This window comes from Pleurodeles waltl, chromosome 1_1 (genome assembly GCF_031143425.1).
Source record: "Pleurodeles waltl isolate 20211129_DDA chromosome 1_1, aPleWal1.hap1.20221129, whole genome shotgun sequence".
Classification (NCBI taxonomy): Eukaryota; Metazoa; Chordata; class Amphibia; order Caudata; family Salamandridae; genus Pleurodeles; species Pleurodeles waltl.
The window spans coordinates 1,002,659,002-1,002,685,657 of record NC_090436.1 but is presented as its reverse complement, the minus strand read 5'-3'; the positions used below and the strand labels follow the sequence as shown (position 1 = coordinate 1,002,685,657).

At 43.5% G+C, this 26,656-nt stretch overlaps 1 protein-coding gene across 1 annotated transcript in view; it reads left to right on the top strand.

Annotated features, from left to right (window-relative positions):
* LOC138291252 (serum albumin-like) overlaps positions 1–26,656 on the top strand; it is a 153,631-nt gene that overhangs the window by 10,185 nt on the left and 116,790 nt on the right. Inside the window, exon 3 of the mRNA XM_069230305.1 lies at positions 14,156–14,288. Coding sequence (XP_069086406.1) covers positions 14,156–14,288 — 133 coding nt within the window. The remainder of the gene's footprint in view (positions 1–14,155; positions 14,289–26,656) is intronic.

Genomic DNA, 26,656 nt, shown 5'->3' with positions numbered 1-26,656 from the left:
ATGTGGATTTTAACTGGAAACCCTTAATAAATGTTCATATCTTGCAGTTTCAGAGAGCTATTGATGCAGTTTTTATGTTCTCAAAAAAATTGGCTCATAAACCAGTTAAGGAAATGGTGATTATCTTTAAAAGCAAATGTCTTTCAATTGCCAGATTTGGAGCTGGGGTGTGGTGCTCAAGTTTACAGGTAGTGGAAAATATGTTTTTGAGAAGATTGTTAGCAGTCCCTCAATCCACTCCAGCCGCTTTTTGTCATGATGAACTGGGGCTCAGGGACATAGCCGATTATATAAGAGTGCAACCTTTAATGCTTTGGGTAAGAGTTTGGACAAATCCTGAAGCTCATTTATGCAGATCTGTGATCAGAGACTGTCTCTCATAGACCCGCTCTGTAGCTATCCCTTGTATCAGACATGTGAATCTTATGTTCTCGCGCCTTGGGGTAAAGGAATATATCCAGGATCCCACTTCCTTGTCGGGGGAGGGGCTATACAGAGAATTAAGGACCTGTATTTGCACTTTAATTATAATTCAGATTTAACTGATAACATGTCTGGGGCCCGGGAGTGTCTAAGTTGTATCTCAGTATGACTACTTCCGAATAGTATAGGTTTTTACTTATTAGATTTCATTTGAAATCCATACATTTTTTATTGGCATTTCCCACTCAATCACCTGGTTCAAGAAACTACCTCCATGCGGCTGTGATGGTAGATCGCATCAAAGCACTTTTCATTTTATCCTTTTTTTAATCTATACAGAGTCCCCAGAAGAAGATTTTTACTCCTGGTCCTTCTTCTCTCGGGCATAAGACATAGTTATCCTGCCTTTTTTTACATACAGGACTTGGGCAGAGAGGAGACAATGGAAGCAGTGCTTAATTTTGTAAATGCTGCTATTCGAATTCATAATCATTATTAAATCTTTTTTTCATCTGTTTTTTTATATCTGATATTGTTATTTACCTCTATTTACCAGGTTTTCACTATGATTATGATGTTTGAAATCAAAGTATCTTTGATTTATTGAATGGCAGATACTCAACTGACTCTTTATACCTTTCACGCCACTGACATATTTCCCCTGATCTGATCAAGGGACACATCAAACAGGGATCTACGGATAATAATTATCTTGTCAAATCCCAACTTTCAGTAAATTTCAACACACATAAATTCACCAAAGACATCAACAGCATCCTTATGTAAAACGTTGACAAAAAGACATTGACAGCCTGGCACCAGCTTGTTTTTTAAAGATAATGAAACTGTTTCTTCTGGAAATTGAATTCAGAACTTCTGTTCAAGCACTTGAACTCTTGCAGCTGGATGGTGGTAATTCCCCATTCCATGTCTTCCCACGCGCCACACTGGCACTCCTGGAAGGCATCAAATATGCCACAACATGTCTTGTCCAGGGCTTTAAGAAATATGATCACATTATGGCCATCTTGATGGAATTTCATTGCCTTCCCTTGCTGTCCTACATCATCTTCAAAAGCGACTGCAACATTTACCATAACCAAGACATCCACATGCCTTGTGGACAAGCTCACAATCTCCAGAGGTTCTTGGCACACCAGCAGCCAGAATACCATCAGATTGAAGACTAAGAAATGTAAAAAACAAAACAAAAAAAAACAGTAGAGTTTTCTGTCTATGAACTCAGCATCTGGCACAACATCACTGTATCCACCTGGACAGCCTTAGTGATGCTTCAAATTAAGGAAAAGTTGAAATCCCTCCTCTTTAAAGAGCACTACATCGCGATGCATTAACAGTCCACAAACCGGCTACCTCTCCTATTACCCATTGACGTTATGCTGGTCTTTGCCCTGTATCATACTATATTACCTTTTGGCTAGGTTATCATTACAGAAATACCCCACACATCCATACATATCCATGCATCTACTTGTGACTGAAAATGAGAATGTTATAATTTGATTAAATTGCTGCAATCCTTCCCTCCTCCTAAATTGCCAAATCCAGAGTCATGTCTGCCTACAAGCAATATCATCCTACAAAGATATTGCTGCTAAAATAATGACTAGCAAAATAGCTTATTCTTCCTATGCGTATTTCCACATAAATGTACGTTGATGCTATATAAATATACAAGGTACATAGATGTGGAATTTAGAATACTAAATCTATGCTTACCTGCATATATTTATCTTCACGCTATGTTGTGTCTTGATATTTAGGACACAATATTTTTCTAGAATTCTGTCCTCAATATTTTGACACACAACCATCTCTTGGGCACACCCTTGTTGTTCTCATGATGTAGGCAGGCTATCATTTATTCAGAACATGCAATCCAATTCACTTAGCTATTTTCACCTATTAGTACATCTCACATATACACCCTGTAAAGACATGGATCCAAATCACTTATCCATTTACACATATTAGTACATCTCACATATACAGCCTTTAAAGACATGTTTGTGTTTCACAAAGTGTGGTTTCGCGCTTGTTAAAAGGTATACTAACATGTTTCAATGTGCATATGTACTCAGGTGGGATATTGTCGCATGCATAGGTTCTCACAATGTACATTTATGTGGATGAAAAGGTAGCAGCTTTGTATCAAATTGCAATTCATAGAAGCTTTCCAGGACTTCTATTGCCTTTTCACATGCCTAATCATAGCAACCTCTATGATTACCCTCAATTCAGAAGTTTACTTTAAATGTAGGTGGTAGCTTTGGGCATTAATTCACATTCATTTAGTGCATTGGACCTTTGGTCTTTCTAGGAGTAAAGAACCAGGTTGGTGCATGTCTGCAAAGAACTCTGAGGCTGCTAGTGGCACTCTGTATTCATGCATGAGTAGGAGATAGGGTGTTTTAAATGTGTAAATGTGTGCTAATTTATGGGTTGCTCAAGGGCTGTAGGCCCATATTTTCCTCAGACTGAGACAAGCCTACTTCACTATCTTGAGCTTCCTACCCAGAAACATGGATTGTGGCTGTTAAACTTTTCATCATTGGCATGGTCTCCCTTAACATTTTGCCTCTGTTTCCCAGGTTGTTGATGTGTGCTGGATTCTGTTTTTGCTGTTTTTGTTACTCTGGGCACTTTACCACTGCTAACCAGTGCTAAAGTGCAAGTGCTCCTATACAAAATGTGTATGTAATTGGCTAATCCATGATTGGCATATTTGATTTACTAGTAAGTCCCTAGTAAAGTGCACTAGAGGTGCCCAGGGCTTATACATCAAATGCTACTAGTGTGCCTGCAGCACTGGTGTGCCACCCACATAAGTAGCTCTGTAATCATGTCTCAGACCTACCACTGCAGTGTCTGTGTGTGCACTTTGAACTGTAAATACGACTTGGCAAGTGTACCCACTTGCCAGGCCTAAACATTCCCTTTTTATACATGTTAGGCACCCCTAAGGTAGGGCCTGGGTAGCCCCATGGGCAGGGTGCAGTGTATGTGAAAGGTGGGACATGTACTCTTGTGTTCTTCATGTCCTGACAGTAAAATACTGCCAAATCCATTTTTCACTGTTGCAAGGCCTATCTCTCTTACAGGTTAACATGGGGAATGCCTTCATATGTTATTAAAGAACAGATTCCCTTTGGAAGGAGATAAAAATGTGGAGTTTAGTGTCTCTGAGCTCACAATATAAAAATACATCTCTTAGTAAAGTTGGTTTTGAGATTGTGTGTTTAAAAATGCCACTTTTAGAAAGTAGGCATTTTCTTGCTTAAACCATTCTGTGACTCTGCCTGTTTGTGGATTCCCTGCCTGGGTCAGTTTGACAGTTGGGCTGTTTGTGAATCCCCTCTTGACAGTGAGACAAAGGGAGCTGAGGTGTAGCATGCATATACTGATGAGCCATCTGTGCTAGAGTGGAGGGAGGAGTGGTCACTTACACCTGAATGGGCTGTGTCTGTCCTCTCACAATGGAGTCTCCAACCCCCTGATGTGTGTCTGCAGCCTGGGAAAGGCAGGATCTTGTGAACAACAGAGACTTTCGTTTGAAGTATGAGGTGTATATGTATTCAACCCAAAACCCCTAAAAATTAGATCACTTCTGGATTCAAGAGGAACATCTCCCAAGGTGAAGAGCTGAAGAGCTGAGGAAAAGTGCTGCCCCTGCCTGTAACTGTGCTGTTTAGGGCTATCCTGCAGTTGCTGCTTCTGCCTGTGCAAGGGGACAGAGACTGGACTGTGTTGCATTCCTGCTGGATAAGTAACTCCAAGGGCTTGGAGTAGAGCTTGCCTCTTGTTTTTAAGCCTCGGGGACAGCAAAGGCTTCACTAACCAGACCTGAGTCTACTTGCTGTGGACTCTACCTTGCCAGAGGGTGCCATTCCAGTTCCTGGACCCCTGGAAGTGAATTCCTGGAGAAAAAACAGTCTAACGATGCCGGACGATGCCGTGCGACTTTGCAAAGGACAGCGCTACCCGAGACGCGAGGCCTCTTGACCCGAGGCCGTGGACCTCGCTGATTGCGATGAATTTGACGATCCTGTGAGCTGACGCCACTACCCTGGAACCGCAACGCCGCCTGCCCCAAGACCGTGGACCTGATAGAAGTCTGATTACCCTGTAGGCCTTGCATCGCTGCAGCCGCTGATCCCCCCTTACTTCGCTAACACCGGAGTGTCATAAGTCCAACGTCTGTGACAATCCGACGCCATCACAGTACCTGTGGCCCTGTGACATCAATGCAATCCAGTGAGGTTGCCCGGCAGTATCGTGACTCCACTGGACTTCACATCTGCTGTAACCAAGGGACTGACTTCACATCTGACGCTGCTTCCTCTCCACCGCCCTGTAGTGAGGACCCGATGTCTCTGCGCGCTGCTGACGTCCTTCCGCCCCATGGAACTGGAACTGATGCCGCATCAGACCCAGCGAAGCCGTTCTCCCTGACTTCGTGCACCGGCCTGTTTGCTACTTGTATTGTACCTGGGGGTCAAATGACTCCGTAAACGGCGCCCTTGGTGTCGCATTGTAGGAAACATCTCCGTCACAATACGGCATTATACCAACGTGCAGTATTTGTGCCTCAAGGCACATTTTTCTTGCTTTTAAGTGCTAAATTCGTATTTTTTACTGTATATAGTGGATTTTTGTCCTATTTGGTCTAGTTTGTTTAGATAAAATATTTTCTATTTTTCTATACATGTGTTGTGTCCTTTTGTAGTGGTTCACTGTATTACTGTGTGTGTTTGTACAAATACTTAACACATTGTCTCTGATTTAAGCCTGCCTGCTCGTGCCAAGCTACCAAGGGGGTGAGTGTGATTCTCTTTACCCTGACTGGAGTGAGGGTGCTTGCATGGACAGGGGGTAACCTGACTGCCAGCCAAAGACCCCATTTCTAACAACCTTCATCTTTCACTGGTTCAGTTCTTTTAAGAGTGGTCTTTACCCCCTTACAGACAAGTGGAATCGAGCTTCAGCAGCTTTTTCCTTTCTGCTCTAGGCACCGGGTATTGACAACAGAGGTGTACTATGGACTCCTGCTTATAACTGCATAAACTGCAACTTTGTCTTTGCAACTGTTTTTTTCAGGCTGGAATGAGATCTTTAGTGTCCATGAACCAAGGCGATGTAACATACACTGCTGCTTTAATACCTGGGAAAAGTGGGCTAAGAGATACCTGAGTTCTCAAGTTTTTACATAAGATGATCACTGTCCAGGCATGACTTCTTATAGCGAAGAGATTTTTATCTGTTGCAAAAGACAGTAATCGGGTTGAGGAGTTAGTTACTCAGTTCAAGGCAGATTTTCCCTTGCTGAAATGCCCAGATATCTTGAATGCCTAATTCTACAATAGCCTGGCTTAAGTGTTCTACTGATTAGCCTTTTTGGTTGCTGAGCTGTTTCTTGATCTCCAGCCATTATAAATTATTGGTGGAGCCACTCTCGGCCGGGTGCAGTCTCCAGCACAGTTTAACAAAATAATTCTTACTTTGATGTGATTGATCTTTTGCCAAACTCTACGTGTACCTGGGGCAGTGAAGCACTTTTTGGTATAGAAAACACTGTTTTGTATACTTTAGTTTGGATCTTATCAACTGTAGATATTTCCCGACCGAGCATGATTTCAATGTAATAGGCCACCATTGGCACTGGCTTTGCTGACATTACAGTTAGAAGATGGCTAAATGATGGACAGCTCAATTTCTTTTTTAGTCATTTGAACCCCAGGGTTAGTGAACGTGCCTTTTCCTGCATTGCGGCTAAATGATGTTTAAAGGTAAAATGCTGATCTAGGTTGATACCTACGTATTTACATGTGGTAGCAACCTCAGTCTTCTTGCCTTATCTAAATCAGGTGAAAGCTTTAAATTAGAATCAACCATGTAAACCACTTTGTTTTTGTTGAAATTTAATTCTAACCCCTGAACGTCCATATAGTTTTAAGGGCATTCACCCTTCATTGCCAACCTAATGGTGTTTAGCTCAAGATTACAATGTCATCCGTGTACTTCAGGCAAGCTAACTTCTCTCACACCAAGACTGGAGGGTGGCTCTTATCTTGAGGTTGGGCACCTGCAAGATCTGCTAGATATAAGTTGAATAGACTAGGGGTGGGTACGCATCCCTTTTAAAGGCCATTTTGGGTTTTTGTTTGTGACAAAACTATCATCTCCTATTTTAACCGTTGCCAGTTTTCTGTGTACAGAGCTATAATTGCCCTCAACAAGTCTCTTGGAATGCCTCAGTCCTTCAGTTTCGTCCAAAGCTGATCATTAAGGCCCCTTCAGCTTTCAGTCTTTTCAGTATTTCTGCTAGCTGTTCAATGTCCACAATTAATGCCACTTTGTTCTGGAAGTCCTTATTGGAGCTCTTGGATTACTCTAGCTACACCAGGCCGCTGAAAGATGCAAAAACTAGATGAGTATTTTAGGGGTCCCAAATTTCGGCTTTGGAAAAGTGGACTTCTTCTTGACCTTTAATGACTGGCTTTGCGTACCTTGCACATACATATGCTTCCCAGGAGACCACCTCAAATCCAGCATTTTGGAGTCTAGTTTTTCCAGATAGCAACCCATTTACACCACTTGCCAGAATGTTTTGATGTTTGGCTGCATACTAGACCATAAGATCTTGTTCCGCATTTCCTTGTGGTAACTTCTTTTTGCTTTCCAGCATTCTTTATGATATTACAGTCTCGAAAGTCTTAGTGTTGCTTTGTTGACCCACTTTACAATGTTCATCTCCTTTGCTGCTTTTCTCGTTTCTGTTGCCATTTCAGTTTTTAGTTCACGAAGCTTGATAATATTTCACTTTTGCCTTCCTAAACCCCCTTTTTTATTTCTTCCCTTTCATTTCTTAAATAGGTGTATTCTGGAAGGAATGTTTTTGAGAAGAGTCAAAATTAGAGTTCTCCATGCTTTTTCATTTTCTCCTGCTGTTGTTTTTGATTTGTCTTGATTATCTGACACTCTTTTTAACTCCTCTAAAGTTCATGCACAGTGATAGACCTCGGCCATCAGCTTCTCTAGCCCGGGGGTGAGCCAATATAACCTTTTTAGAATATGTGTAACTGGGGAAGAGATTTACACCATTTGCTGGATGCAAATGATTGAACTTGCAAGCTATCAAGATGGTTTGCGGGAAGTGCTCACTCTGTAGGGGGTGAAATTTGAAATTGGGCACCAAGGGCAAGGCTGCTACAATTACTATTACTAGCATATTGTCCATTGTTGGAACTAAACTCTTCTACCACACAGATAGGTAATGTATGCGGGAGTATCCTCTTCTGTGTTGCCATTCAAAACCCTTAAGCCAAGGTTTTCCAGCTGCCAAATGCCACTGAGGTTGTTGCCCCTTTTATTACTTCTCTAACTTAGATATACATTGAAGCCCCTGAAGATAATAAAGATTGCTTCCTCATGTAATGTCTGTAATGCTTTTGTTAATTTGAGAAGAATTGCCATGTGTTCCCCTTCCTTTACTTTTCTAGGATGAATGCATACATTTAAGATGAGTAGGGACGTTTGAATCGGGGAAACCTTTTTGAGTGCTAGCTTGATTACTTGAATCCAGTTTACCCGGGGATCAATTGATTCCATAACTCAATTGAATTTAGTAGAGCAAATCGTTGATAGGCACCCCTGGGATGCCCGACATTGGTAGAATTTTCAGCAGGTACATGATGCTCTTCGTATCTTACTATTGGCATTGGTTCTAGGCTCCAAGTTCCTGTGTTAAATTAATGTTGAATTTCTGAGGAAATTACATCACATTACTGTCTTGTAACTTGTTCTCAAAGCCAGGGATATTCCATGAGCATATGTTAAGGCAATCAGGGTACATTGCCACACACATGATATTAATGTCAGGACTGGTTCGTATCCTGGCCGTCCAAGGACAGTGACCAGTCCTGTCCTATAAGTGCCTTGATGTCAACATATACCTGCTGGACATGAACCTGTAGAAGCTTAATTCAGTTTTGAGCTTCTCTTAAAATTCCGAAGTGAGTCAAGTCCAATCCAGCCCTTATTGTGCCCCTTAGGAACGAGCTCCCTCCTGAAGATAATGATGGGGTGAAGGTTTTAGTTTTTTTGGGAAGCAGCAGTTCTGGGTATTGTGGGTGGTTGATAATTTGTAGCTCAATTCCCCTGATTTGCAGATTTCCTATTGTGCCCGCAGTTGATGGACTATATAAGGAGAGGCCCAAGATGTTGCTGTTGCCTCTCTGTCACTTCTGTAAGGGTGCAGTTTAAATTCTATTGACAGGGGGTCGGAGGAAGTAGTATGCGCTAATTAACTTTAAGATAGCTCCTCAGTTTAAGGTATCAAACGCCTCCAAAGATATATAATTAGGTATCAGCAGACGTTTAGCTGCTTTATGTGACTTGGCAGCTTTTACTCCTGCATGAACCCATACTTGTGCTTGCTGGCTTTTATCCTGATCAATATGTAACCCTGTTCTCGGGCCCGCATTGGCGTTGCATCTACTTGTTAGTGAATGCTTTTCCTCCCCTTCCCCTCCTGGAGTTTTCATCGCCCCATGCCAGGTTAGCTTCTTCTTATTATCAAGAATTCTGAGAGAGAGGGGACCCCACAGTGTTATCTGGGTGTTTGGCTGTGAGCCTGATGTCTTTTTCAACCGGATGTGTTATGGATTCAACCTGTGTTGTTTCTTGCCTATTAATAGGTGTTGCTGAATTTTTTTCTGCCCTAAGCTGCAAGCTTGTAGGGCTAGGAGCTGTTAGCCCTAGGGATTTTGATTGTTTTAATGTCTTTATTGTTTGCTACCATTGCTTTGGAATCAACTAAAAATCTCTGTTGAGCAAAGAACTGTAAAATGCTATTTGTTTTGTCGCCTTGCTTTTCTTGCGGGCTTTTGTTTGCCTTTTCTTTTCCCTTTTTGTTAGAGCCGCTTGGTAACTTGGATTACTGATGGGCATTTGTGGACTGCTACCCCAGGAACTTATAGGTAAGTGGTTGCTGAACAGAGATCTGATGCTTGTGGGATGTTAGTGTGTGCTGTGTCTTTTGCGTAAACTTCTAAAACCTGTTTCCTTTCAAGGAGTCTTACTCATTGATACCTTGTTTCCAGCAAAATTTCACTGAGGATAGATGGGAGGACCTGAAGTTGACATGTTACTTTCTGACTATAGTTGTGATCTTGGGCTCCCTGTATCATCTCATTAAGAGCTTGCAGTTTCATGTTGATACCCACTATGTGTACAGCCAGAATGTTAAGGAGGTCCACCTAAAGTTCCTACTTGTCTGCGAATTGCTGAATACATTACATCCATGGTAGACAGGAGAGCCACCCATGTGCCAGCTGAGTCTTTGGTGTTGACTGTTTTAGGTGTTGCTTCGACTGATGGTTTTAAGTTTGTGACAGATCTTGCACTTCCAGATGCCGTGAGGCCTGAAGTCAAGACCACCTCTTTCCGAGTTCTCTAATTGGACTTAAGGGGGGATTGCACTTGAAGATTAACTTATCCTTTGTCGGTGAGCTACTACCACAGGCTCAAACTAACAGTTGTTATATCCAGTTGTTCTCCTACCCCATGCGACAGGGCTTGTAGTGGCACAGGAGGGTTTGTAAATTGCATTACGGTAGCTCCATACGTGATTAGTGCTGTTTCTGTGAGTTTAATCAAAGGTTGGTCCTGTTTTTCTGGCTCATTAGGTTGGCCGCAGTGGGGGCTGGAGCGGACCTTGACCTAAGTGACTCCCAGTTGCTAAGAACAGAGAGGTCCAAGGATGAAAATGACACAATTGAACTTCCACCTGTGTTGTGTGAAACTTTGCTAAGTAGATTTGTACCTGTGTCAAACACCTCTTGTGTAGTTTCTTTATGTATGGGGATGTTTTCTCCCTCTGCTGTTTTTGTTGGGTTGGCTGACACTATATGTGGGCTAGATTCTGCAATATTCACTTTCCATGGATTCCCAGGATAATTTTGAGTATGAAAATGTGTTATTTTGTACCCCTCTATTTTTAATGCAGTTGTGATTTTGCTCTTTTTTAGAATCTGTTTTAGGGATGTGGAGTCCAAGTCTATGGCTTCTGTATAATCCATACATAATACTGAGTCCTGTTCAGATCTTCTTGTCCTTGTTCTCTTTGTTGACTTTTTCTTTCCCAAGCTAGAGTCCCCCCTTATTTTTCGCTCATAGTTTCTGGTAAGGTACCAGGCTTGAGGTCAGGGCAACATGTTTTAACCGGGAGCCACCTTCTTCCCAAGAGCTGTTTGTAAGCCCTTATACAGCCTCATTCAGTGCGGCCTACTCGGGGAGGCATGAGCACCCCAGTGGCTCCCCTCCTGCCCTCCATTCCTTGGTGCCAAAATGTCTTTCTCTAACTGTATAAGGGCGATGGCAGGGTCTTGTTAGATGTGCTGCTGTGCAGTTCTCCTGTTGTGATAATGGGCACCAAACTGTTTGTCACTCGCTTTGGAAGAGTGATGTCAGCAGTGTTAGGGCCTTAGTTGTGATTTCACCGGTCCTTTTCAGGGTGAGGTAGCCTGAAACATTGAGCCTCAAGGAGCCAAGCTGCCTTTGAAGTAACGAATATAAATGAAAGTTGAATGCGCTAGGTGGTTCGGGGGAGTGTCTGTGACTGGCGGGCGTGCAGAACTTCACACGGGCACAAATCTCACTGACCTACCACCACCCACTCCTGTGCAATGCAGGAAGTCTGCAGCATATTGCTGTCACCATGCAGCAAGACTCACTGCCTGCTGTTTCCAGCAGTTCCCATTAGTTTTCCATCTCCACTCCACCTCCACCACTGCAGCCTTGTGAAGGAACGCCATGCGGGAGTGCTCTGCTTGCCCGGATTTCAGAGGACACAGTATCAGAGGAGTAAGAGCGCTGTGGCGGAGCTGAGTGGTGCTGTGCTCTGCTGGGGGCGGGTTGAGTTGGCACCTGTATCTGGGTGCTTGCTCCCCCAGGTACTCCCAGCAGTCCCCCAATGGGTGCCGTGATTGCACAGACTGCCACTTGCTTACTTCTCTCACTACCCTTCTGGCTACGTCTTTGCTCGTCTTTGCTCGTAGCTCCCCCTCCTCCTTTGCGTGAACATGGTGCAGCCTAGTACGTAATTCCAGGGGGGATCCTGGTACCTCTACCAGTGGTGCTGTCTAGTTTCAAGGTAAGGATCCGAGTGAGGAGCTGTACAATGTCAAAGTCAAAGGCATGAGTGTCGAGAAGATTAATTAGTCGCTGAGTCTCACAAACATAGACTTCATTTGAAGATCTGAGTCACAAGAACCCCCAGAGGGGGAAAACAGTTTGTAATAAATCATGCAGCTGGAACGGAACAGAATTCAAGTCCATCAACAAGTGGAGAAGAATTAACAGTGGTTGCAGGTGCAAAAGAAATAGCTGAAGAAAACAAGTCACAGAGATTCTGCTTATTTTTTTTGTGAAACCCAGCATCAAACATAATAGGGTAGTGGGAAAAAGACACGGATAGAAGCAGTGGGACAGAGGTGAGGAGATGGGGAGAGAAGAGGGAAAGTAAGAGAGAGTTTAAGGGAGTAAAATGAGAGCTCAATATGTATGAAGAAATGGTGATTGAATATTTTAAATTGAATATATAGTTTTTGGTGTTTTGGCCAATACACCTGACCTAATATGATTTCAATTCACAATTTAACACTTTAGTTTTTAAAATGTATCTTAGTGTAAGATCCCCAAGTCATCTTGCAATAGCAGTCTTTCAAGTCCTATTAAGTATTAACTATTGTTCCTTAATCACTTTGCTTTTTTGCAAATTGCTTAACAATGGCACTCTCAGGTTATTCGTTACTAAATGCTCCACCTGAGAAGTGTCGAAACCTTCTCTTTTAATTCTTATGAGCCATATCTACAGTTGCTGGTATAGTTGCTGGAAAGTAAAACCTAATTGCTGAGAAGCCCATGTTCTATTAAGGAGGTGATTTGGCTTTCTAGATTACATTTAAATATGGCAGTCTCTTAACTGTTTCATAACTTGAAGCTTTGCTTTTATATGCACCTGTAATGATGCCGAAAAATACTTCTGCAAGTAAGTATTTTACATTGCTAGGACAGATGGCAGGCATCATGCTTTCTATATTCATCACTCAGAAAATTGATTGCTTGCCCAAGCAATATTAGGCACATAGCGGATGCCACCTTGAGGATTTCATGCAAGGAGTCCACTGCATGTGAAAGAGAGGTGAATGCCCATAATTCGAGAAGTGGAGGACTCTGTAGCATCCAAATGGGAACGTAACATGCAAGCAGCACTAAAAAGAAAGAGTATCACAGATGAGGATCCGAGAAGTAAACAATGAAACCACCTATCAGAGCCTTTGAGGGAGTGTTGTTGACCGCCCATCTATGGCTCTTCTAAGTGGAGATGGAAGTAGTGTCCTCATCCAGGACCCAGACCTCAATGGACTCATCCTAGGCTCACACAATCACCTATCCTTTACTATGCCTACCTGTTTTGCTGGTCGATATATGATGAAAGTCTTCTTTTGTACAATGCCTTTCACACTACTGCCTGAAACTGTGAGGGGTGTACGCCAATGTCCGAGCGTGCTCCAAATCAATGCAGTTTTTACTTTTGCTGTTGACAAATGTAGTTTTGAAGAAAAAAAAGAACTACATAAGCTTTGCTTTTCACAAAGTTTGAACAGTTTAGAAAATACACAAAGTTGAGAGTCAGACAACTTTACTGTATCTAATAGATAGGATTTAAAGATGGACTGTGGAAAGTTGATTGAGAATGCTTTAATATGTACCTTTAGAAAAAGTAATGTAATCATTAACATAGACTCACGCAGTGTGCACCCTAAATATCAAAACCAGAGAATCAATAGCAGGATACTGAGGACAGGAAATCTAATCAAAAATATCAACAGGTAAGTAAGTATAGATTTTTTATTTTTATATCTATATCTATCTATCCCTATATATATATATATATATATATATATATATATATATATATATATATATAGATATGTACAAACGCTCCTGCATCTCCCGATATCTTCCACCCAGGGGCTGGTGCGAACAAGCGAGCGCAGGACCTGCTTAATATCAAAAAACATTCCTTCATAGTCTACTCCAGAAACGTTCGCACTCCAGGATTCGGCTTCAACAAAGGTTTATTTCACGCTCGCGATTATCGACCAACATGGTCTTCATCAGAGCAAAACTTTTGAGTCTCATTCTGAACACTAGTAAAAAATATAAGTGAATAAATAAAATAATTATACAATATGCAAAAGTAGTGGTCAAAGAGTCAGTTGCAACATTCACGTGGCATTTCACTCGTGGTAATCTTTTTACTTATTACTGCATTTTTGTAGAAAATATCAACAGCTTTAGCAAAAATTATATTCTACCAAACACGTGGCTCAAACATACTTTTTTTAAAATATGACTAAACAACCCCCGCCGTAATGGGTAAATATTTTTAAAAAATCCAAACTGAGCACACGTCTGACCGCTTACCAATAGTCCTAGTGGGTCAAAAATAAGTTTGCTGGAAGATGTGTCCCTTTGACAGAAGGTGTTGAAGAATCATCATGTACAGCAATGCCACATCATGCTTTCTGTTCCTGGAGCAAATGTGTGGCATTTGCAAATACACGTGGCCTCTCGGCGCATTTTCAAAATGATCTCCTACAGCGTTTCATTTGATTTTAATCGATGTTTTTTTTTTCTTTTTCAGAGCCATGATCCTATTTTCCCAGAATCTCCAGCTGTGTCCCTATGAAGAGCAAGTTCAAAGGGTCAAATATGTTACAGAACTGGCAGAGATTTGCAGTAGAGGGGTATTGAGAGGGGAATGCGGACAATCAGTGGTAAGGAAGTGTATTTGTTTCTTTTTTATCCCAATAAAACACGTTCTTATCAACTTCGGTGTCAATTACATAGTTGCTCAAGAAACTTATTTTCCACTTGAACGATAGCATACTGCCTACCAGCCAGGCATACAGCAGATTAGATAACACTCCATGATGAATGTATTCTGTAGTGAATAGTTGCATACAGGTGGTTTAAGTTAGGCATTGTGAAGTGTTACCGATTTCCCCTGAGATTTTTACATACAGACACAGACAAAAACACATACACACACACTTGTCTCTGTTTTAAAGGTCTTAAAATGGTTTGTTTTACAAAATATTGAGTACCTCTAACATTATGCACTCCTCTCCCTTTAGACTGCTTCTTAAGCTCCCCCATGCGCTGCTTCTCACATAATAAACAGCGTGATTGTTGGGAAATCTGAAGCTCACCATCCCCGCACCTTACTGCCCAAGCTTCGTCACTGGCCGCTCCTTGTGATCTTTTTAGCTCACCTATAAAGGTCTACACTTCATATCTCCCAGATATTTCACCTCTACGCTATCCATATCTGGAGGGACCCATGCCATATGCAGCAAAATCAGAACTCTGTCCACTAGATGTTTTAAGTCCTCACTTTACAGATCCTTCTCTGGAAAAGCCCTGACTCTTTATTAATTAAGAAAGCTCTTTCTTCTCAAATCTCTTCTGTGGAACATGCTGCTTTGTAAACACCTGCCCCTGTATGAGTAATCTCACAACCACTACATATCATTTCATTGCAGCTCTCTGTGCTCCAATGGCTGAGTGGAACCAGTGTCCAGAGACTCTTCATGCGCCCTTTGTGCCCACTTTTCCATACTATATCTATCACTCTATCTTTAAAGCTATAGTGTCTATTTCCTATTTCTTATTGTTGTCACTCTTTAATTCTTGTACACTACATTCATATTTCTATTATTTTTATTTGTCTACTGCTAATCTTTAAATGTGCCCGTTTTCGATGAATACTGACCTGCAGGAGTAGTCGGCCATTGTTTGCAAACCAAAATGTGATCTTTGATGCGTCTTTTCCAACCAGCTCCTTATATTTTTCATAGCACATACTTGTTTGTCATTCAGCTTCCTCAAGTTTTTAAATGCTACTATTGTTTCCCTAAATGCCCTGTTGTAACTGCATCATGTTGGCAGTCTAGTCCTGCATTCTGCTGGTCTGTGGTGTCTGCTCTGTTTTTATTAAACCTTTTTATCAACCTTTTCTCCATTATAGCATTGGATTTTTAACAACTAGCAGCAAATCAGTAACATACACATCATGACAATTACCGTCATCCTGTATACATAGGTTCTGTATATCTAGGACTGCGCATACTGATTACTCCTCCTGTGTACATGTGGGCACCATACCATTCTTTACTCAGTATTTAGGATACCAAGGCCCATATTTATGAAAAACTGGTGCACAACTGAGCTAGCTCAGTTGTGCATCATTTTTTTATGCCGGCTAACGCCATTCCTTAAAGCTATCCATCGGGCATATTTATGAAATGAAGCACAATGGCGCTAAGGAATGGCTAGCGTCACAAAAAAAGACGCTAGGCGCTGGGGGATGGCGTTAGGGAAAATGGCGTAACTGGTTTAGGAATGGCGTTAAGCTGGTTACAAGCAAAATTTCTGTCGCTAATCAGCCTAGCATCAGTTTTTTATGCACAAGCAGCCAAACAATGACTCCTGTTTAAGTATAGATAGGAGTCATTGCCACCACCCCAATGCCGACCACAGGGGACCAGTGTCCCCTGGGCAAGTCCTACATACCCAGTGCCAGCCAGGTGTCCCCATTTATGGGGCCCCCAGTGGCACACCACAAACATACACAAACCCTTACTTGCATCTTACCTTCTCCTGTAGTGTCGCAGTGGTGTAGGTGGTGTTGTTGCATCTTTGTGCCCATTTTATGGTATTACCTCATGGAAATGGACCAACCTGCACTTTAACGCCGGGTCTGACCAAGCATTAAATAGTGGCGGTAAGAGGGCTTAGTGTCATTGTTTTGGTCCGCATCCCACCAGCAAGACGTTTCTGTGCCGGGAGTTAAATATGGCGCTGGGGGGGGGGGAATCTAGCATCATTTTGAGGACGGGAAGGCCTACCTTGCATCTCATTGACGCAAGGTGGGTTGGCACATCCTAAAAATTTCGTTAACTCCAAAATGTTGATGCTAGGAGGGTCTAGCATCAAAATATAAATATGGAGTTAAGTTAGCACCACTTTAGTGCCAAAATAAATGGCGCTAAGGCGATGCTAAGCTTCCATAAATATGGGCCCAAATGTTTTCCCAGCCCAGATGAAGCATCTTCCATCCTTCAATTTTATCTCCCATTCCCCCGTCCTCCCGGAAACCTTGCCATTCTGCCGAAATCTTTTCAAATTTTTCAGGGCGAACTCTGGTCTTGTAAATCGTAACTTTGTACTGCATCAACCAATCTATGCTGCAGGACCATGCTATCTATTTGGGCAGTGTCGCCACTCTCGTTGTGCAGTGCTCTAAGACCAAGGTGGATGAAGTCCGAAATGCAACTGACAATATAAAATAAAAAATAAACCCTGCCTTTTCGTATTATGGCGAGGCTGATTAACAAAGCATTGTATTTTCCTGTGTGATATCGACAATAGATTTTTGGTGTAAGAATACTCTTTACAGTCAATTAAAATGTCACAGCATTAAATAACTAAACATAACATGTTGAATAAAGCACATTATCCAAAAGAAAAACACACATTTGCAGACCTGTGCAACCAATGAATACTAAATAGATGGCACTTAAATGCTCCAAATGTTTCTAGAGAGCACTGAAATCAATTACTAAATCATGTAATATAAAAACGATATAGCACGTAACAAGATTAATTAAGTTCTATATCACCATCTTGTGGTTTAGACAGTGCTTCATTTGAGCCTGTGGTTTCCGGTGCTCGGAACACTGGCAGCTGGCACTTATTTTTTTTACAAATTAAGCACTGGGTTCAGGTGACGTTTATATACCACTCAGCTTTCACCTTGTGGTTTATAAATGTCTCCAGAACCCCTCAATGGCAAAATAGGCCTATATTACACAGTTACGAGTGAATGTTCTCTACATATTGCACTAGCAGCAATATCACCTGTGCAATTATATTTACGTGACAGTTTCCACAGAAAGCATTTTTTGTTTTCTTAATTTAGTGCTGCTAGGCGAATCTGTACAAATCCATACATAAAAGAACATCTGCCTTGGGTTCTTGATGGACATTTTTATGTAGATCTTTTAGCCCAGACCAAGAAAATAGGGCAAGGGAAAACCCCAAACTTCCATTTCCAAATCAAATTCTGAGAGGATTTTCTTTCTTCAATATGTAAAAAATAGCTGAACGTAATTACATCAAATAAAGTAATCTTATCTGTATTGTTAATTTGCAGAGCATCCATGGTACCTGATCTGCAGTTCCCTGCGGTTCCAAACTTCAATAAATACTTGAGTCCAATTGCCAAGGGATCTTTTTTTCTTAGATGGACCTGTGCTCTGGAATGATCTGATGAGCTGGCAGAACCAGCAGGAGAAAATCTGCATCTGAAATCACAGGACCCAGCGACTTGTTTCCCATATCCTGAAATTTAATGCAAAAGATCCTGTTTACCAGGCCCATGTGAGGTCGTACAAAGGGGCTAGCCTCATAGTCAAACTTAAAAAAAGAATGCTGATATTTTTGGCAGGACTTACGGATTTTCCACAAATACCAGCGTTACCCATCTGGTACCACAGAGCCGCTTTTGATTCCATGCTACCCGCAAGTTTCCCACTCTTAAGGTTGCTAAACCAGGGCAAGCATCACAGATTCATGTTATTCTATTGTGGGGCTGGCAGCTCTGGCTCCGATGCCACTGATCATACATAGCACCATGAAACTTGCCACAGGCAAGTGTCCTAATAGGGGTAGATACCCAGGGATGGTGGTGGGCAGGACCTTGCCTTGCATCCCACTCCTATTTTGTCAATTGCCTGTGGCCATGCATGGTATGGTGCCAGATACACCAAAGGCCATGTGTAGGATGGGTCGGATGCCTGTGTAGAAGTGGGGATTATTGGCCCTCCTGCAGCACGTCCTTCAGCCCATCTTCTCTGCATGCAGCCTTACAATTAACATGTTTTGTATGAGACTCTGCTAGATCGGTATCTTGTTCATGTGTCTACAGACTCTAGGAACTTGGTATGGCCCCATCGTAATAGCATCTCTACTTTCTCGAGACCTCCCCTCCTTGGACTTATTTTTAATCCTTCCTCCCCTTTCTCTGAACAACTGACTCCTGCAGAAGGGGATGGAAGAGGTACCCTGGGTAAAGGTTTTGCGCATGGGTTCCTGGACTGTCAGATCATCCAATTTTGACAGAATGTGCTGTTCCAGAGCATTACTCTTTCATTTTGCAGTGAGTAGAACACTTCTTAAAGCTGATGTTCATACCATACATCCCTTGCAATGGAAATGTACGTGTACCTCTGTAGGGTTTCTGAATTCACATCAGTATTTCTTTAAAGATAGATCACTTCATCTAGATCTGTCAGGACTGAAGCCGGCAATTCTTTGACATTTTTATGTCCAGACAGGATGCCCTACTCTCAATGTATTACTCCTGGAGCAGACAATATTACAAATGGCTGCCTCCCAATCTCCTAAGAGGGCAATATTTTAGCAATGTCCAAACAGGGGAGCCCTTGAGTTATTGCTGCCCTATTGTGTTCATAGGAAGAGTTGTGGCTCCATCCTACACTAGTTAGCTAGTTTGAGGGAATGGATCCTGTTTCCAGTCATTACTGTCTATGGTGATAGATTCTCCATTTGTTGTGGCTGTATGTAGAGTGATTGAGAAGTGTGGTTTGTTGACTTTTGGCTTTGCTATGGAGGAGCTTTTCGAAATTCAAAAATGCATGGCACCGTTCTTCATTTTGATCCAAATGGGAGTCACTGGGTCCCTTTCCTTCTGATTCTCTCACATTAGGTTTTAACTGAGTCTCTTATGATCCCATAATGATCCTAAATGTTCTCCATCTAGACTCGTCAAGAGTTTCTCTTTGTTTTGAGCACCTATTTTGTCTCCCCTCAATCCTGTGACTTCTTACTGGTATTAAAAGAACACAAACCTCACTTGTCTGAATGGGGTCTTAATTAATTAAAAGGTGTCTTCTTAATGTTTTTTCCTTTAAAGACAGTTCTGGCGGTGAGGTTTTTATGCAAGAGAACAGAGTTATAGAGAGCTTAGTTTTTTCCACAATTTATTTATGCTTCCTTTAAGTGGCACTGGGGAACTTAACTTGGCTCCCCAGGAATAGTCTGGATTCAACTGCTAAAATGAGGTTTTCATCCTGGCCATTGTTCCCAAGAATTCCATGGGACGATGCTAATCCATTTTGTCCTAATGATGTTTGGAGACAGACCGGGGTGGGAAGGTTTATTTTAGGCTTCTAGAACAGTTACTGGACCAGGTCACATGGGCATAGCCTTCAGGCAACTAGGCTAAGGCGGCAGCTTCTACTATTATGTAAACCCAGGGGCATTCGTATATGAGGGCTACAGAAGTCTCATTAGAACATGAAAAAGGGATGTTCTAAACAGTGATCCAAGCAACCCCACACACATTCACTTCCTTCTGTCATTTGAGAGGACCGGAGTATTCAGATTTTGAGAAAGCAGACATTTGTGCTGCTATCGAGTGATTGTTAATGGCATTAATTTTCTTAACTGATCCTAATAGATTTTCTTCAGAGTCAGTCAAACAAGTTTGCTGCTACTGGCTGTTCGTTGTTTAAGAACAGGAGTGACTAAGAGGGTGGAGGTGCTAATGCTCGAATTACCTACTAAATCTTCATTACACCATCTAACTTCTTCTCTCCCTCGTGTTAGACTTGGCATCCTTGGCGTGGTCTCCCCTAACTTTGTGCCTCTGTTTCCCAGGTTGTTGATGTGTGCTGGACTCTGTTATTGCTGCTTTTGATGCTCTGGTCACTTTACCACTGCCAACAAGTGCTAAAGTGCAGGTTCTCCTGTGTAAAATGTATGTGCAATTGGCTATCCATGATTGACACATTTGATTTACTAGTAAGCCCCTAGTAGAGTGCACTAGAGGTGCCCAGGGCCTACAAATCAAATGCTACTAGTGGGTCTGCAGCACTGGTTGTGCCAAACACATCAGTAGCCCTGTAAACATGGCTCAGGCCAGCCACTGTAGTGTCTGTGTGTGAAGTTTTAAACTGACCTGATAATTCGACTTGGCAAGTGCACCCACTTGCCAGGCAAAAACTTCCCTCTTCATACATATACGGCACCCCTAAGGTAGGCCCTAAGTAGCCCCATGGGCAGGGTGCAGTGTTAAAGGTGGGAAACGTACTGATGTGTGATACATGTCCTAACAGTGAAATACTGCTAAATTCAGTCTTCACAGTTGCATGGCCTATCACTCTCGTAGGTTAACCTGGGGGCTGCCTTTAAATATTATTAAAGTGCAGATTCCCTTTGAGAGACAATAGAAAAATGGAATTTGAGGTCTCTGAACTCAGAATTTAAAAATAAGTCTTTTAGTGAAGTTGGTTTTTAGATTGTTAGTTTAAAAATGCCACTTTTAGAAAGTGGGCATTTTCTTGCTTAAACCATCCTGTTTGTGGTTTCCCTGTCTGGGTCAGTTTGACAGTTGGGCTGTTTGTGAATCCCCCCTAGACAGTGAGACAAAGGGAGCTGGGATGTAGTCTACATATCTTGATTAGTCAGCTGTGCTAGAGTGGAGGGAGGAGTGGTCATGTACACCTAAGTGGGCTTTGCCTGCCCTCTCACAACGCAGTCTCCAAACCCCTGGTGTGTGTCTGGGGCCTGGCCTGGGCAAGGCAGGATCTTGCAAATGACAGAGACTTTCCTTTGAGGTAAGCCTACTTCAAAGGCAGAAGAAGTGTTTAGTATTGGACCCAAACCCCCTGAAAATTAGATCACTTCTGGATTCAAGAGGAACCTCTGCCAAGGAGACGAGCTGAAGAGCTGAGGAGAAGTGTTGCCCCTGCCTGTCACTGTGCTTTGTTGGTCTATCCTGCAGTTGCTGCTTCTGCCTGTGAAAAGGGAAAAAGACTGGGCTTTGTGGTATGTTCCTGCTTGTGAAGAATCTCCAAGGGTTTGAAATGAGCGTGCCTCCTGTTTTGAAGTCTCAGGGCCATCAAAGACTTTCTCTGCCAGCACCTGGACTCTCTGCTGAGAGTTCTGCCCTGCCAAGGGGTGCCCTATCCAATCCCTGGGCCATTGAAAGATGAACTTGTTAGAACAAGAGCTGAAAATCCATGCACAGAGCTCTGTGCAGGGAAATTTTCCACTCACCATCTGCAACACAGCTGATAAACGACACGCTGCCGGCTTCGCGGCTGAAATCAACGCTCCACCTGCATTGCGACTGGGAGATCGACACATTGCGGCTGGAGAAATGATGCACGACACCTGCTTGCGGCTTCTGATACAGACGCAAACCCCATGCATCGTGGTTTTCTAACATTGCTCAACCGGATTTTCCACACATCGTCCCTGGGAGTTAAAGTCAACCCAACTCTACATGGATCCGAGGTACCTCGTCCGGAAATCAACGTATCGGTCTCTTTTGAGGGAGAAAAACGAAGCATCGACGACCTGCCCAGAGAAGAAACAATGCACGGCCTCCCTTGCGAGGAAGGAATCAACGCATCACTGCCTTTTCTGACGCATGCTCGCCCATGCAGCTTTATTTTTTACGCTAACCAGGTACTTTGTGTAAAATCAATGTTTCCATTGTTTTCTATGGAATGAGACTCCTATTCTTTTGAAAATTCATATCTTGACTTGTGTATGTTGGACTTTTGTCATTTTAGTCTTGTTTGATTTAGATAAATATTGCCTATTTTTCTAAACTGGTGTGGTGTCCATTTTTTAGTGTTGTTAAAGTATTACTGTGTGTTGTGCAAATACTTTACACATTGCTTTTGATTTAAGCCTGTCTGCTCGTGCCACGCTACCTAAGGGATGAATGGGGGTTAACCAGGTGTGTTTCTCTGTTGCCCTGACTAGAGTGAGGGTCCTTGCTTGGACAGGGGGTAACCTGACTGCCAACCAAAGTCCCCATTTCTAGCGCCCCTATCTTATCCCAGACTGGACATTGGTACTCCTGCCATCTTGAAAGAAGGATTGCTTAGAGATATGCTGAAGCTACTTACAGTTTCCCTTAAGGAAGAAGCTTTCATTTTGGGCATTAGCATAGCAAATGTGCCTTTGACCCAAAGCACGGAAAGGCAGTGGTCCCTTGATAAATAGTAAAGGATAGACAAAACAGGGGAGTAGTCAGCCCCTCACATCCCTAGGGATCACTGCAATTGCATCTGCAGCATTGTTGATAACTGCACTCCTTTCCTTGGGAAAGAATTAAAGGAGATATGATCTGTCAAATGTGAAATGTCTCTTTGATAGGACTGAGATGACAAAAATCGAGTTGGTGTGATAGTTACCTGTAAGAAATCCATACATTTTTGTCTGTCTTAATCTGGTAAAATGCAGAAATGCTGGTCTTTGAGGGGCCAACACAAGGAGGCCATGATTGACAATTTAGTGTCCATGTGGACAGACCCTCTTTTTAGAGGCATGTCTCTCACATTTTCCTACACTCAACCCTACAGGATATGTAACATGTGTAATGAAGGGGAGTTAGGTGCACTCGCTCACACTCTTCGCTAAACCAACAATGCCATTTGCATCAGATTACACCACTGGGGCGTAGAAAAGGACTTCTGGGCCCTCATGCAAGGAAGTAAAGTGAGCCTTCATCCACTGGTTTTGCAGTAAAAACAGTCATTATTTAGGTGAAGTGAGTGTCTCACACACTTAGGCCCTACTATTGATAGTTATGTCCTGGGCTGTGTATGGGAACATTTGGTGATGCACAATTGTGTCCAGCACTGACAGGATTTTATAACAGCAAATAAACCTTATAATTGCAAGTAAATAAACACAATGCTTTGCATCAGTAAACACCACATGTTCAAAACCGTAGTAAAAAAATAACCTTGTGTGTGTGTGTTCCTGCGGTGTGTAATGTCCTGCTGGACACATTCTAGTATTTCTCACACCAACCACTCCCGAGGGCTGGACCTCAAGGCCCCACACCCATCCACCACAGGCTTCATTGGTCAGGTGACCCTGCAAATAAAAGAGCCCGAATGCACCTTCTCATTTCTAGTTGAGTACTGTTACCACCTGAGTCTGTGTCATCATTTGCCCACATGTGGTCCCAGGCCCCACAACATAACATTCACGATGAGGAAGCAGACCCCACACACCATGCTGCCAGTGGTTATCCACCATGCCTGGTGAGAAATGCATCAGCTTTGCTGACATCCCCTGCTCTGAGAAAGAGGTCACATTGCCCCAAGATGAGTGGAACTATCCCCTTGTCATGAAAGTAGGAGAGGAATGAGATTGCATTGCCTCCGTCTCCTCATCTGAATAGCTATCATCTGGTAAGAATGACGTGGAGGGTGGACAGTGCTATCGGCTGGACACTGAGAAAGCAAGCTCCTGGACCCCTCCAGGTATGACTGGGTCCAAGACAAGCTATACCTGAGCCAGCTGTCATCTGTTCGAAAAGAAAGAAAGGGAGAACAGGATGCATCCCCACTGCCATGATCCCAATGAGGCTGTAGCAAACCTGGAGCAGTACCTGCACACCTGCCAGGCTTGAGGCGAGCCTGCAGGTTGAAAAGAGTGAAGCCGGGCTGGAGATTGATTGGTGAGCGGGGTTGGAGTGCTACAACAGACATATGTTGTCCCCAGCATTTGAAGTACGTCGCACCGACACATTGAAAGAGAACCCACCACACCTGAAGTGGTGCCTACCTCCTGAAACTCTTGTAAACTGCCCCGTCTGCTGCCTTGTGTCCTGGTGAGAAAAGATGAGATAAATGCCATCCAGATGAGGAACACAGAGGCGTCCTTGCGGGCCGGAGTGCGAGTAATAACTTGCTGCTTCCTGCTGAGTTGGATGCCATGCCTGCTGCCTGTCTTCTCATTGCCCGTGTAGAGGTGCCATGAGTGGAAGCACCTGCTGCGAGGGAAGCCCAGCACTGTCATCTCCAACGAAGGTCAAGGCCCACAGTTGAAAGGACTGTCATGGCCTGTGCAGTGTCACCCAGTGGTCATTTGCAATAGTGTGTCCCTACGCCTGCTGCTCTAATGTGAGGGAGAAGGCTGACACCCTCCTGGTCTAAATCGCATCACATGGTGCTTTAAAAATATGCTGCAGCCCAAACCAAGACTTGCAGTATAAAAAGGCAAGCTGCCCCACAGGAAGAGAGAGCCCTTGAATGCATCTCCCCCTGCCATTCACCTACCTGCCTCCAGACTTAGCTCACACCAGCATCTCCAACACCGATTGTACATGGCTTGCCCCTAAGCCAGTGCCTCCAGCACTCTGTTGCTCAACAATGGCAGCCTTGGAAAGCTGCTGCAGACAGAAGGACAATGTGCCCCCTAGTCGCAATAGGACACTACTGCTCTGCCCCCCACTGCCTACAGACTGAGACCTACTACCAGCATGAGGAGAGTCCCACATCCCGACTGCTGCCACCATAAATGGAAGGAGTCTTTCGTCTTTCACAGTGATCCTGAGTTGCACCCTGAATGCCTTGTCCAGAAGAAGAAAGGTCTGTAAGAGCCTGCAAACGAGATCCATCAGAGCGAACCTACCTCCACCGCCATCCACAGAAGGACTGCCGAACATACGAGAAGAGGCCCAGTTCTACAGACAGGACAGGACCTGCAAGTGGTCCAAGACAAGAGAAGATGACAGTCCTACAGACAGGGCATGCCTGGCAAAAGGCCCCAGTGAGCAGAACTGACATGTGCCTAATGCCACCTCGCAGAAGGTGAAGAGAATATGTGTGATGTGTGGCAGGATACCACACTGCAAGCAAGACTTAAAGAAGAAAGAAAACAAAGTGTGACATGACCTATCACACTAAAAGAACTGGTGACCACAATTGCACAAGACCGAAAAATCACAAGGTGAAGAGATGAAGGACTCGTACCAGTACCCAAGAGTGCATCTACCAACACAAGCCTGAGTGCAGTGACAGCACCATAGACAGCCCAGCCTCACTCCAGCAAGTCACCACCACCTGTCGTCCAGGTTGTCTAATGGCAAAAACACCATCATAGCCATATGTGCATCACCCGATCCAAAGTAGGAGCATCACTTCACCAGAGTGGAGCCTTATACCACCAAACATCAAGAGAACAGCAGGGCACTCCTGGCAATGTGTGAGACCAATTGCCCGGAGACTATCTGAGAACCCACCACACCTAGGTCCTGTTTAGCAAGAGCACACAGACCATGAGACACCCACCCTTTTTGGTTGCCTGAGAGACTTGGGTGTGGCCCTGATGGTGGTTCCACAGGGACCCCTTCGCTCGACCTATGAGAGGCCCGCACAGCCCACTCAGTCCCATGGCAACCAAGTGGAAAAGGGACTCAAGGAAATTCTGGTGTGAGGAAATCCTGGCACGAGAGATGGTCAGGAGCTGTTTCACCCACAGAGTACCAGGAAGCATTGGGGGTGCGGAGGAAAGCGTCCAAACATCACCCTTGTCTTCCCAATCTTCATGGGATTGACCTTCTTGGAGTCCGGGTGCCTCACTGGAATTCTGTGCAGCTGACTTCAACAACGCTCCTGATGTTTGAACTGTTTGACACCAACTGCATCACCGCCAGAGCATGCGGGACTGACCAACAGTGAGTGAACATTGACTCAACCAACCAGCTGTTAAAGAATCCGACCTCCATCTGCTCAGTGTTGGTGCCCATCAGCAGCTGGTTAAACCATGGATTTGTGCAGAGATGCCCGGGTGCTCCCAGTTGCACCTGCCCACTCCTGTCTTGCGGACAGCCTCTTGTGTCTGAGAGACTTAGTTGGTGTTTTGTGTGTTTTTGTTTAATCTTACAGGTTGGACTTTGTTTTCATTTTTAATAAAGTTTGGGAGGAATTTAGTGTCCTACAGGGCACATTCTAGTGTTTGTCACACCAGCCACTCTCCGAGGGCTGGACCTTAACAGCCCACACCCATCCACCACAGCCTCACCGGTCAGGTGACCCTGCAAATAAAAGAACCCGAGTGCTTGTGCTCTTGGCTACTTGAGTACTGTTACTACCCGAGTCCGTGCCATCATTTGTTCAGTATGTGGACCTAGGGCTCACGACATAACATGGTGCAGCACTCTTTTGAGCAAACAACACAGAGCAAAATGTTTGATGACATAAAAGTAAGGTAATAGTAACAAAAGTGTACCTGCGAGAATCAGAGC